The 13291-nt window shown below is 52.7% G+C and overlaps 1 protein-coding gene across 1 annotated transcript in view; it reads right to left on the reverse strand.

Annotated features, from left to right (window-relative positions):
• Positions 1-13291, reverse strand: part of MYO5B (myosin VB) — a 385365-nt gene that overhangs the window by 19179 nt on the left and 352895 nt on the right. The window contains exons 28-31 of the mRNA XM_079718130.1: positions 11467-11706; positions 10312-10412; positions 3489-3566; positions 122-320 (exon numbers count right to left, since the gene is read on the reverse strand). Of these exons, the coding sequence (XP_079574256.1) occupies positions 122-320; positions 3489-3566; positions 10312-10412; positions 11467-11706 (618 nt within the window). The remainder of the gene's footprint in view (positions 1-121; positions 321-3488; positions 3567-10311; positions 10413-11466; positions 11707-13291) is intronic.

Here is a 13291-nt window from a genome sequence, read left to right on the forward strand (position 1 = left end):
TACTCCTACCACAGGGCCAAGCACATGAACCTTGTCCATCTGGCGAAAGGCCACTCCTGGTCCCCTTTTCTTCTAGAACGTGACCTCCCGGAGCTGGGCTCCACGGGGCACGGGGACTCACCAGGTTCTCATTGGTCAGCCGGGACATCTCCTGCTGGATGCCGAACTCCACCTGGGCCTCTGGGGAGAGCAGCAGCGTCTGGCAGAAGGTCTGCTGCTGCCTGTCCATCTCCTCCTTCAAGGCCTCCACCTGGGCCTTGAGACCATCCACCTCCTCCTCGTGCTCACGGCTCTGAGCCTGCAGCTGGGCCTCCAGCAACCTGCACCCGGGAAGGAGGGCAGGTAACCAGGTGGCTTGCGTCTGTGCCCCCAAGTAGGGGCCACACATGGACACGCAACAGGGCAGCAGCCGAGTAGGGACACAGCAGCAGCAGCAATTGCATGAACCCAACAGGGGACGGACACGGTGGGGAGCAGATCCACGGGGCTGGGCAGGCAAGCGGGCCGGCCTTCCTCTGGGACGACAGGGAGTCAAGGCCACACACAGCACCCCCGGCCTTCGGCCTTTTCCTCAACCACCCTCATCCCTCTGTTCTTTGCTCCTGAGCACAGCCTATTGGTCTGGGATTGAGAGACTGTCTCCATGTCAAAATATCATCAGCAGAAATAAATTTCTTATAGCATCTTTTCAATAAAAGCATCCCTATCTGCCCAAAGTTCACAAGAATCTCCTTGCTAAGACAAAACTCTGGTAGACGGAACTAGCTGTATTACTTGCATATTTTCCCTTTAGTAGATTCTCTGCAAGTTTTAGAAAGATCCTTTCTTTTTACCTTTTTTTTTGAATTTTTGAATTTTATTTATTTTTTATACAGCAGGTTCTTATTAGTTATCTACTGTATACATATTAGTGTATACACGTCAATCCCAATCTCCCAGTTCATCACACCACCACCCCCAACCCCCTGCCGCTTTCCCCCCTTGGTGTCCACACGTTTGTTCTCTATAGAAAGATCCCTTCTTTTTATTTACCTTATACCCACTTCATCTCTGGCCTTTTATATACATTTTTTTCCCCAGTCAAAACAGAAACTAAGACTAATTGCAAATGATCTGGGGGGAGGTTTAAGATCAACTGCTGTCATGACAAGAAGCAGAGAGACCTAGAGAAGATCTGGAGAAGGTTGGGGAGAAGCTTCGGGAGACTCTCTGGGCAATTCTGGGAGACACCTTCTATTATGACGGAATGGGTAAGGAATTAAGGAAGGTTCCGAAGCAGCCTCCTCTTCAGGAAGTTAATTACTGATATGACTATGATGCTGTCTTCTTGGGCGTAACTACTTGAACAAACTTTCATCAAAAGCCTCCTGACTTGGTCACCCCACCCTCTCCCTGGGATGCAGATAAAGATTGTGACCAGAGCTCAGCAGAGTCAGGACCGTGGAAGTGCCTAGGAGACAGTTCCATGTTTCTGCAGTTCTGCTAGTTCTGCTGTCATTCTGGGAGGAGATGATTCCCACAAGACAGGAGGGAGCAAATCTACAAGGGAGCAAGAGAGAGGGAAAAGTCTACACCGGGAAGTCCCGGATGGAAGCAAGCCCGTGTTCGGTCAGCTCCACGGCGGCACCAGGTGCGGTGCTTGGCCCCAGGGACTTCTCAGCAAAGTGACACGAATGAAGAAATGACGGAGGGACGACTGATTCACCCATTCATCACAGGCAGCATTACCAAAGGAAAACAACAATGCGAGGACTGTGGAAAGTAATCTGGTAATTGAATCAGCATTTTTAGGGAACACACAATATTTAGATAACATCCAATCTTGGCTACAATAAACTAAAAGTAATCACCAGTAAGTTATAAATTTAATGAGAGAAATAGACTGGAACGCTTGGGCTCTAGGAACTCTGCCCAAAGGATTAGTTCCCGGGTTGCGCTGTGAGTTTGCTGCTCACATCTTTCCTACCCTCCATGTAGACTGTAGTTGGGTGACTTAGTCCAGGGTTCTGTGCAAAGTTGGAGAACTCCTGCCTTATCAGGTGAGAAAACTAAACGTGAGAGAGGTTTGAGGCCACTGCCAGTGGCAGATCTATTTCTGGATCTCCTGAAGCATAGGGCTGTGCCTTCTTTGTTTTATTAATGCATTCATTTCTTTATGTATTAAAGCGCATCCTATTCCCCCTCCCAACCCAAAATAAAACAAACTTCTAGGTGGGATAGGAACTTGATCTTACTCCAAAATAGCCACTATAATACAAGTAGCAGCTAATATTTATTCCATGCTTCTACGTGGCAGGCACGTGCAAAGTGCTTCACCTTCATCTATTCCTTGCAATGACCCGAGGAGGCAGGTCTGATTCTGATCCACATTCTACCAGAGAGGAAATGAAGGCAGATGTCACATTGCTCACAGGTGGGGCCATGTTTGAACCCACAGCCAGGAGACATGCTGCCTCGAGAACCAGCTACCTCAACTTTCTTCTGCCAAGAAGAGAGGCTCTTGATATTGTAACGGGACCTCCATGACGTCATCAGCAGGCAGAACTCGGGAGATGATGCGAGAGGCACTGGGCTCCCGCTGCAGCCCGCCGGCATCAGGCCGAGGGTGCTGGGCACAGCACTCACGCCACCTCGCCCAGCCTGTTTCCTCTTCTGGGAAAGAAGCCTATTGTTGGGAATCTCAAGTGCACGAAGCTATGCCACAGCCCTGAAAAGCCACGTGCTGGCAGGAAACGTGCAATGTGATCGTCAGGTTGTGTTAATTCTGCGCACGTCTAACTTCCTTTGCTAAGCTGATCACCCAGGGCTGATGGCCAAAAGGGTTACGGATTCAGGCTCCAGTAGCAAATGGAACCAGGTTCGCATTCTGGATCTTCTGCTCAAGCAGCAAGTTCCTCACACCCTGCAAGCCCCAGTGTCCTTGTCCCGTGAGCGCGCGGTGAGGGTCAGACATGGCGACCCTGAAGCACACTGGGCGCTGGGCTGGTCAGCTCTTATGAGGTCCAGGCAGTCACTGCAATGGCGACTGGCACACGTGCTGGAGGGCAGGTTGCCAGGGCCCCTGTGCTTGGAGCACGGCCGGCAGCACAAATGCAGCCGATGCTCTTGGCTGATCCTGCAGTCAGGATGGTCAATATGTAGCACGGAAACAGCACAGACTCAGAAACCCACAGAATTAAGTCCCCCTCGTTCTAGAGAGCTGTGCGCCTGCTGCCACGTTAACTCCCTCTGGTCTATTCCTTCACCTGCAGAGTGGGTGAGCTGCAGCCGGTGGTCTCTAAGGTCCCAGTGAGCCATCTAGTGTTACCACAAACAAGCAGCCTTCACACAAAGTGACAGACGACGAGGCAAGGGGCTACCCAGCCACACCCCTCCCCGTCTCACCCCCGCAAACTGTGCCCTTGCCTCCACTCCAGCTGAAAAACAATTAAGCATAGACACAAGCGGACAGAACAGAGCAGACACAGGAAGAAAGGCACACATTTGACCTGGCAACTTGCTTTAGGCCTTGGTAGGCCAAGCCGAGCTCTCCATCTTCATTCAAGTATCCCCAATCCTCAGTCTTGCTAGAAATAAAGGACAGAAAAACAGGGCGTCCAGTGTAGAGGGAGAGAGAGGGCAGCAGAGAGCCTGGGGAAGAGGGACCACAGCCAAGGTGTGGAAAGGCAGGAGGGGAGGCTCCAGAACGCCCAGCTCCCCTCCTTTCCCTCCCATCACCGGCACCTCCTCCTGTGGGATCACTGATCACCCCAGGCCGGAAAGCACGCTCCTGAGGACAGAGCAGAGGGTGGCGCTTGTTCGGCTTATCTGCAGCATGGGCGGGGCAGAGGCATTCACCTGTGCTCACTCACGGCCCTTCCCACTACCAGGAGGACTGGGAAAAGAAAGGGAGAATCAGGAGAGATGCAAACAGGGCAGGGAGGAGAGGACCTGCGCAGGGTGGAAGGTGCAGACACTGAGCAGGGGCTAACTGTACAGGGTGGGGGCGGCGGCCTCCCAGATGCCGGATCTGGGGAGCAGCAGGGCGGCACCTTGGGGACATCTGGCTCCGAGAGGACAGGGAAGGAGACCACATAGTTTGCCTGCTTTTCAATGTGTGTTTCCTTCCTGTCACTTCTTAAGGGCAGAAAAGTATTAACTCATCTCAACTCCTGTCCTCACTGCAGTCTTGCATAAAGAAACAGGGCTTCCCTGGTGGCACAGTGGTTGAGAGTCCACCTGCTGATACAGGGGATGTGGGTTCGTGCCCCGGTCCGGGAAGATCCCACACGCCGCGGAGCGGCTGGGCCTGTGAGCCATGGCCGCTGAGCCTGCGCGTCCGGAGCCTGCGCTCCGCAACGGGAGAGGCCACAGCAGTGAGAGGCCCGCGCACCGCAAAAAAAAAAAAAAAAAAAAAAAAAAAAGGAACAGTTAATAACAACTATGCTAATAATAACCAGCATGCTGAGCACTGAGCTTTCTCCCCTTAACCTTGGGACCCAACTGCATTACTCCTATTTACTCAACTGGGAAAGCAGGAGGCCAGACGCCTCCTATTTGCGAGTTATTTTATCCTCTCCATTTGCCCCGTGTTTGCCCAGTGCCAGCAGCGCAGCTCCTGGAGACCAGGCACATGTCACATACTCCCCCAGCACGGACCCTCCCCAACCCTACACAGCCCCGGGCACACGTGAGGCCCTCGAAGGCCAGCGGGACTGGGTGGTGGGCGGCAGGCAGAGCCCTGCTGTCCCCACTACATTTCGGCCCCTCAGTCCCTGCTCCCAGAGGCCTCTGCTCCTGCTGGTTGGATCCCAGCTTTCCTGGCAGGAATCACGAAGCAGGAGCTGCGTTCACACTGCTCACTATCAGGACCAGTAACCCCTTCCTAACCCTCAGGAGGAAGGCAATCATCCCCAGGAGCATCTTTGGACATGGTCAGCCACTGGGCCATGCCCTGCTGTCAGGCTGTGTGTGAGGTCTGGGGGTGCAGCCACCCATTACATGTCCCCCCAGCTCTGCCTCATGAGGAAGGACCCAGCCCTTGCGGGGCTCACCCAGGCTGCTTCTTGGGCACAGCTGGTCACACAGACAGCAGGCCCGGCTCTGGAGTCAATGAAAAGGAGCAGACGGAAAGCTAGTGACGAGTGTGCTCTGGGAGCCACTCCGTGGCCTCTGCCTCCTGGTAATGCTTGTTCTCCCTCCGGCTGGGTGTTTGCCCTGGGACCTCACACAGGCCTGGCTTCCCCAGATACTGCCTTTGCTTGTAGACTCTGCTGGCCCCGCCCTGCTTAGCTCTCAGCCGGTCTGTGTGTCCCATTATCCTTGCCGATCCACACGTGGCCTGGGCTATGCGAAGGGGGGAGCCGATAGCTTAGGCCTTTCCCTTCCCAGCTGTTAATACTTACATTGAACTCAGGGCCTTTTAGCGACTACTGAGCTAGTGCTTTAACCCAGAGGGCGGGTCACTGGGGATAACTCCTGGCACAGTTGGAGTCATCCTTGGGTCAGGCCCAGAGGTGGGTGTGTCGTTGCTGAAGGGGCCGTCGGGGATCCCTTCCTCCAACTATCTCATTTCCACATGTGCAGGGACACCAAGGGGGAGATGAGTTGCCTGACACTGACACCTAGGCTAGAACGCAGGTGCCCTGTCTCCTGGCCTTGGTCTCAAGCCCTTTCCTGGCTTACGCTGGCTGGCCCCCCAGACCCCAAGGAGGGGCTGCCAGGCCTCTGAGGGTCCCTGCACTCCTACGGCTCCCAGCAGACTCCCTCTGCAGGGGGGCACGCGTGTACTGCTGAGCCCTGCGGTGAGGAAGTTAGCATTCCTAATTCTGTAATAACATCCAGGCATCATGCACAAAGATTAGAGTGCCGTGCAGCCCAGTCGTCCCATGGGGCTCAGGACATCAGGCGCACTTGAGGACACGGGGAGGGGGAAAGGTAAGCTGGGACGAAGTGAGACAGTGGCATGGACATATATACACTACCAAATGTAAAATAGATAGCTAGTGGGAAGCAGCTGCATAGTACCCGGAGATCAGCTCGGTGCTTTGTGACCACCTAGAGGGGTGGGATGGGGGGGTGGGAGGGAGGGAGACGCAAGAGGGAAGAGATATGGGGACATATGTATATGTTCAGTATATATGTATACCAAACATATATACATATATGTATATATGTAACATATGTATATATATCAGTATGTGTATAACTGATTCACTTTGTTATAAAGCAGAAACTAACATGCCATTGTAAAGCAATTATACTCCAATAAAGATGTTAAAAAAAAAGAAAAGAAGAAGAAGAAAAAAAAAACCAGTCAACCAACTCCAGGCCCATCTTTTGTTCCCGTTGAAGGGGTCTCCCTCCCCCTCCGCCACACCATTGGGAGCGAGGGCCGGGGAAGGAGCGCCCCCTAGTGGTTTGAGAAGGAAACTCCCAAACAAGCTCTCGGGAAATTACATTTTAAAATAAAGCTAAGTCCTTGATGTAACTTAATACCAACCCATATTCATGGAGAACTTCCCGTGTAGGTGCCCCTGTGCTGAGCCCTGTTCCCAAAGAGGCCAGAGACACACACAAGAGTAAGCAGCGGGCAGAGCCTCTGACAGCGCCCAGGCAACGGCTCCCCTCGGCTAGGGAGCTCCTGCCCGGGCCAATCAACCACGCGGCCCCGGCCTCCTCCTTCACCGTGAGTGAAAGTGCTCAGCTGTGTCATCGGAGAGGTTTCTTCTAGATCGGCAGTATACAACCTAAAACTGGAAATGGCGCGCACCAGAAAATATGACTTTCCCTCTGCGGAGACTGTGAAACCTAGGACCCAACGACCGGCCCTCTGCCCAGCGGAAGGACCTGCCGCCGCATGGACAGACACAGGCAAAGTTCCAGCCAGCTCGGTGTCCCATTTCTACAAAGACCGCTTTGTGCTCCATGGATGTTCTCATTTCTTTACTTCCCACCCAGACTTTCTACCCAGCTGCCCAAGAGATTCGAGATCTCTGAGAAATGGGAGGCAGCAACCCCGATGCCAGGAGCAAGAGGAATGTTGAGACCACAGGCCTGGCCACAGAGGAGGGAGTTGTTCGTGGATAAATATGGTTATGCCATGGAATTACAGCAGACAGAAGTTGTGCCGATGGCTCAGGACCAAGAGAGTTTGGGGGAACATAAGGGAATGATCACCCCCCAGGAGAAAGCTGAGAGCTTCTCAGAGCAGCTGACCTGCGTCTGTGAGAGAAGCTGGGCAGTCAAGCTGCCTCTCCTTCGCCCTGCCCAGCAGGACAGCCTGCAGCAGCTGGGGCTCAAGGCCCAAGGAACCGTAAACTCCAGGCCACCCTAAAGTGGCTGCACATACCCCTTCCTGGTGAGACCAGGTCTCCATCCTCCTGTGCAGGCCCGTTAGGGGGTGAGTAATAACCCCAGGGTCAGCTGCCCAAGCCCAGGTGGCAACAGCAAACCTGCTCTCTGTGCCCAGGGCCTCATGTAGTTTCCCAGCACCTGCTGGGTGGAGAGGGCCTGCAAGGAGGTTTCTTGGGACCTGAGAAAAGGTCCAAGAATGCACCCTAAGTCTTGCTCTGGAGTTCCACAGACTTGGGAGGGCTTGGGTGGAACGGGCCAGCAGCCAAAGGAACATGTTCCTGGAGCCAGACCTGAGCCCTGGCCACACCCCTGCCCCCACGCAGCTCTGTGAGCTGGGTGCACGCCCAGAGGCGAGGCCAGCCCGAGAGCAGCAGGAACCTCTGTCTCCTAGCCCACCTGTCCGTCTCTCCCGGGAAGACCCTGATGCACTTGGCTCCAGACAGCCCTGAGAAGACGGCCTCTCCAAACACCCAGCCTGTCTGCTGCAGCCCAGCTCTGGGGCACGGACCAGCCTTCTCTTTACCCGAGTTCTGCCATTTATAAAATGGTAATAATGTTGCTGGTTTCTTTTAGTTCTGCGTTTGGAAGCAGAAGTGCTTTACATAGTCCTGTGGCTATTCTCAGAGCAGGCCCTCAACACTGGCTTCTCGCTCCAAATTTGAAAACAAAAGACACAGTTGCAAAGATCAAAAAAGAACTCTATAAACTATGAAAGTTAGCAAGTGAAAAAGTTCTGAACTTGGAGACCAGTACTCTTAGAGGGGCTGTGATTGGGTGGGGGGCTGTGTCTGTACTGCCTCCAGAAATCAAAGCAAAATTCAGTGTATACGTTTTTCTAGGGAGACCATAGATTCTCCAATCGCCCCAACTCCAAAATCATCCCTGTATAATACAATTTACATTTCAACCAGAACACTCTCCATTACAGGAAAAGCAACTCTGTCTTCAAAGCACCTTTGCAGGGAGCAGCCCTTGTTGGAAAGGATGCCCTTGTTGTCTGGGCTCCAGGAATCACATCCTAATCCTCCTGCCCTGCCAGCCTGCCCACTGCTGTCCTCCCTTGCTGCTGGGATTCAAGGAATTGGAAGAGAGACAAACCCACCAATGTCATTTCCAGGTGTGGGGCAACTGGGGCACTGGATCCTCTGGCTTCCCTTCCCCGAGGCAGAGGCTCCTTTCTATACTTAACTCGGTTTCACAGGCTATTAATTCCCTATTGTACCCTGGGTTTGCTGGGAACTGAATTATTTTAAGACATAAGAAAAGCTATTTTTATTTTATCACCATCATCATTATTGCTGCAAAGGAAGACAAATCCAGGGTATTAAGCATCCCCTGGGAATACCTATACTTAGGCCTGGATGCCTAACAACCATCTGGATGAACAAAAAGGGGGCTGAGAACAGCGATGGTCCATGAAGATCAGAAAGATAAGCACACTGGCTTGTCAGGACCAAGTTCCCAGTTTCCTTCTTCCTTTAAAAAAATTTTAAAATATCACCTGTGTTCCTTTTTCTTATTCATCTCATTTCTTATCTTCATCCAAGATGATTTAAAATGACTAAATCTTGACTCAGTTTTGGCATTCAGAGATTCACCTTCATTTCCTTCTTTGCCTCCTCTTGAAATAAACTGAATTTCCTCCTGGGAAATTCAGGCCTGGGGGCCTGCTAAAATACCCTCACCTTCCGATCACCTACACAGTGGGCTGGGGGCAGCCCAGCCTGGGAGTCTGGCCTTCGGATTCTACCTTGACTCAGTTACAGGCCCATCGTGTGCCTGAGTAGCTCAGTTTTCTCATCCGCAGAAAGAGGGGCCAGATGAGAAGATCTGGGAATCAAAGCCCTGGGAAGTCCTCACGTCGTTGGGTGACACTCCTGCAAACAGGTTCATGCTACACTCCCAGCGCCCACTACTGACAACTTTCTGGATGCACTTGCTGTTTTTAGCCATTTTAAACAAATGCTTAATGATTGATCAATATTCAGGAAGAGAGACAGGTAGCCAGGGAAAAGGCCAGCTCCGGTTTTACAAGTGCCCACAGAGGCACAGGTAATAAGAGTGGCTATAGCAACACTGATGTTTACTGTGTGTTTATCACGGGCAGGCACTGCTCTGAGGGCTTTGCACGGACTAACTCGCCTAACCTCCGTCACCTTATGTGGTAGGCTGCTACGACCATCCCCGGTTCACAGGTGAGGAAACGGAGCACTGAGCGGTTTGAAGTGTCCCTAAATAGCTGGGAAGCGAATGGAACCCCAGTGCACACTCTCAAGCGCTCGGCTGCACTACCTCGGGGGCCCTGCTCTGTCCTGTGTCCCGGGACCCTGCTGCCTCCCTCAGTCACTCTCTTTTGCCTTAACCCCGCGTAGCTCCCCCTTGAGGGGGGACCAGAAGTGGGAAAGTCCTGGAATTTAGTCCAGGCTAAAGTCCAGGGAAATCTCCTTTTAGCCAATATGGTAGTGGTCACATTCTCCCATCCAATCTCTGCAGTGCCTGGCTTGGGTTCCATGTCTTAAATGACAGGGCATGGGGCCCAGTGTCACGTGCATCCACCAGCTGGGCTGAGTAATGTTGGCAGACGGGGCAAACAGCTGGAGCAGCCCCTCTGCTACTACTCAGACGGGCTCACTTGGCACCTGCTTCCGTTTCAACGAGAAAAGTCGCTCCCAGCCAGTCCTTCCCTCTCATCCTGTCCAACCTCCCAGGGAAGCTCCCTTCCCCAGTGCTTTTCAGAGGATCTGGGTTCGGGATGCTCCAGGGGTGCTCACTGGAGTCTCGCTGATGCTAACAGCAGGCTTCCTTAGCGCGTGGGACTCACCGAGGCTGCTCTTCCTCATTTATCTCCTATAAAAACCAACACCCTGATGCGGAGCGCAAGGTCAATGCCTGAGGAGTGGCCCTCACGTACCAGGCTGGGCAGGGCTCCTTCCCTGTCGCCCCCTCCAGGCATAGTGACTGCAAGGTGGGGCTTACCTGTTCGTCTGGCAGACCCCGTGATAGGCCTCGATAGCGTCTTCCTGATCCACGTGCTTTTCACTGTTAGGCCAACTTGTTCTGGCATTGATGTTTGGCTCCTGGAATGTCCCAGATTAAAAAATAAATAACTCTGGTTATACAAACAATTGTCATGAAAAGACTTTATACACAGAGGGAGAAAAACGAGCCTTTGGGAAAAGACAAAGGCAGCAGAAGACTTCAGATAACAGCAGTTAATCCCCGGTAGAAACGTGACTTTTAAAATCACATTGGGGACCTCCCTGGTGGCGCAGTGGTTGAGAGTCCACCTGCCGATGCAGGGGATACGGGTTCGTGTCCCGGTCCGGGAAGATCCCACGGGCTGGGCCCGTGAGCCATGGCCGCTGAGCCTGTGCGTCCGGAGCCTGTGCTCCGCAACGGGAGAGGCCACAACAGTGAGAGGCCCGCGTACCACAAAAAAAAAAAAAAAAATCACATTGGGAAAGCCAGGGAGAATCACAGTCACAGTCAGAGGCCTGGCTGTGAAAGGCAGAGAGGGTGGAGGGGAGGCTGGGGGAGGGAGAGGCAAGGATGGTGTCCCTGGAGGAGAAAGCCCCCCGAAGGCGGAGGAGGTGACTGAGATCTGTCTGAGTTTGGAATCCTGCACACTCAGTGCTGCCCACCTGCCCCAGCTCCCCCGCCCCTGGGCCCACGCCCAGAGCGGCCCCTCCCGCCCGGTCCTCAATCTGTGCAGGAGGGGGAAACATTAGGAACAAACGCTAAGTTGCACTTGTCACCCTGGGAGAGCGGAGAGAGAGGGAAGACTGTGTTTACCTGGGAAACAAAGCAAATAGCAAGGGGCAAGACCTGAGGTGAAAAAACCAGGCCAAGGGGGCTGCTCAGGCCGCGGCCCAGGTTTACTCTAATTCTGAGCCTCATTCCCTTTGAACATGTTCCTGTTGAGTAACTTCAGAAGATCCTAGAAACTTCCAGCAAAGTCTCCTGTGAAAAGTCATGCTGGGAGGACAGCAGGTACCTTGCTCTACTTTTAGAGGAGACTCTACAAGACTCTGCTATTTTAGGTTAAAGGCCCTCCTGCGTAAAGAAACGTAAGAAAAACACCTCTCCCCCTAGCGTGGCCCCAATGCCCCGCCCACGGCCCCCTCTGCTCACCGAGCCCTTGCCAGCCAGGCGGCGCTGGTCGGCGCTCACGATCTGGGTCCTCAGGATGAGCACCTCTTCCTTGCGCACCTCCAGCTCCTCGTGGGCCAGCTTCAGCTGGTTCAGCAGGAGGCAGTAGCTGTCAGGGGTGCCGTCGGCGGCGCTGTGCTCTGAGGCTTGGTCGGCCACGGCTTTCCTCAGCTCGTTCAGCTCATTCTTCAGCTTCTTGTTCTCCGACTCCAGCTCCTGCCTCTGGAAGGCAGCCCGGCCACATACTCATCACTCCCTGGAGCCCGGGCAGCGTCCCCAGGGGGCCTCCTCCTCCACCTTCCTGAACCACCTGCCCCGTCCACCTGGGAAGCTAAGGGCAACCTTCCTGTGTTAACAACGGGACACACAGTATACGTTCTGACTACATCAGCAAGTGGTCAAAGCTGGGGCCGGGACTTGAACCCAGACCCCCAAGTTATCTGTGCCAAGGATCTGACATGATGCCTGTATGGTCACAATTCTCTAAGTGATTCAGTGGGGTTCGAATTTCTAGGTGTATTTGGTTATGAAACCCTTCTTTGTGGAAGTGCTGGGTTAACAATTTTAAACATGTTGTTAACACAGGACTTCCTGGAACCCTAATATGTTAATGTATCTTTTGACTTTCCAAGAGAGAATATAAAATGCCTGATATCCTAAATGTATTTGTCTAGAGAGGCCTCCTTGCCCCTTTCTTCTAAGGAGCATCACATGGACTAGTGTTTTGGAAAACAGACCAAGAACATTGCTTTGGTCATACGGAAAGCCGCCAATTGCCAGTGCTAGCAGAGAAAACACTGCCTGTATACAGAGTCAAAAATACCATTGAAACTCAGTTTTGGAATGTATTTACAATTTTCTAGGTAAAATATTTAACTGTGTGTTTGAGATGAAGTCAGATAATTTAAAGTCTGATAATTACACATAAATTGCTGATAGGGCCCTGGAATATATGGGATTCAAAATTTCCCACAGAAAACCAAGAACATGGATAACTGGGCACTGGCTACACATTCATCACAGAGCCACAGGATCACAAAGCTAGGAGATCATTGGCTGTAACCCTTTTACTTAATGAACGAGGACGCTGAGGATGGAGCAGAGAAGGCTCACAGTGACTTTAGAGGCTGGTCCACTACTGCACCACACACGTGGTCATTGCTGGGACATTTGGGACCAGGCGTGGAGACAAGTGATTCTGCAGAAATGAGAAGGGCCCTGGGGTGTGGTGATCACTGGTGCGTCTAGTTATTAAGTTCAGGAGTTAAGATGCCACTCAGAACCTGGGTGATTTTCCTTCTGCTAGCCGTGTGCACTCCCAGGACAAGCCAGCACTGCCTGGTGAAGGAGCACTGGGTTTGGAGGCAGGAGCCCTGGGTCCTCACTCTGGCTCGAGGTACAACTTTGTACCCCTGGAACCTTTGCTTTCTCAGGTTTGGTTCAAGGGACTGAGACCAGATGGTGGCTGAAGTTTCCTCTGGCTCTGACCAGAGTTGAGTGGGCATCAGAATCCCCAGAGGGTGTGTTAAAACCCAGATTGCTGGACCCACCCCAGAGCTGCTAATTCAGCAGGTCTGGGCTGAAGCCCAAGAATCTGCATTTCTAGCATGCTCCCAGTGATGCCGCTGGTCCCAGGACCCCTCTTAAGAGAACCACTGGGATAGACCATTTTTATCATCTTTAAAATGAGGGGTGAGATTGATGCCCCGATAGCCTAACAAGATCCCGTGTTCCCTTCCCTCCTCTGGGGCTAAGCCTCCCTCAGGAAAGGAAGCTGAAGGATGGCGTACAGAAAGCCCCATAACAG

Source organism: Hyperoodon ampullatus (genome assembly GCF_949752795.1).
Source record: "Hyperoodon ampullatus genome assembly, chromosome: 13".
NCBI classification, from domain to species: Eukaryota; Metazoa; Chordata; class Mammalia; order Artiodactyla; family Ziphiidae; genus Hyperoodon; species Hyperoodon ampullatus.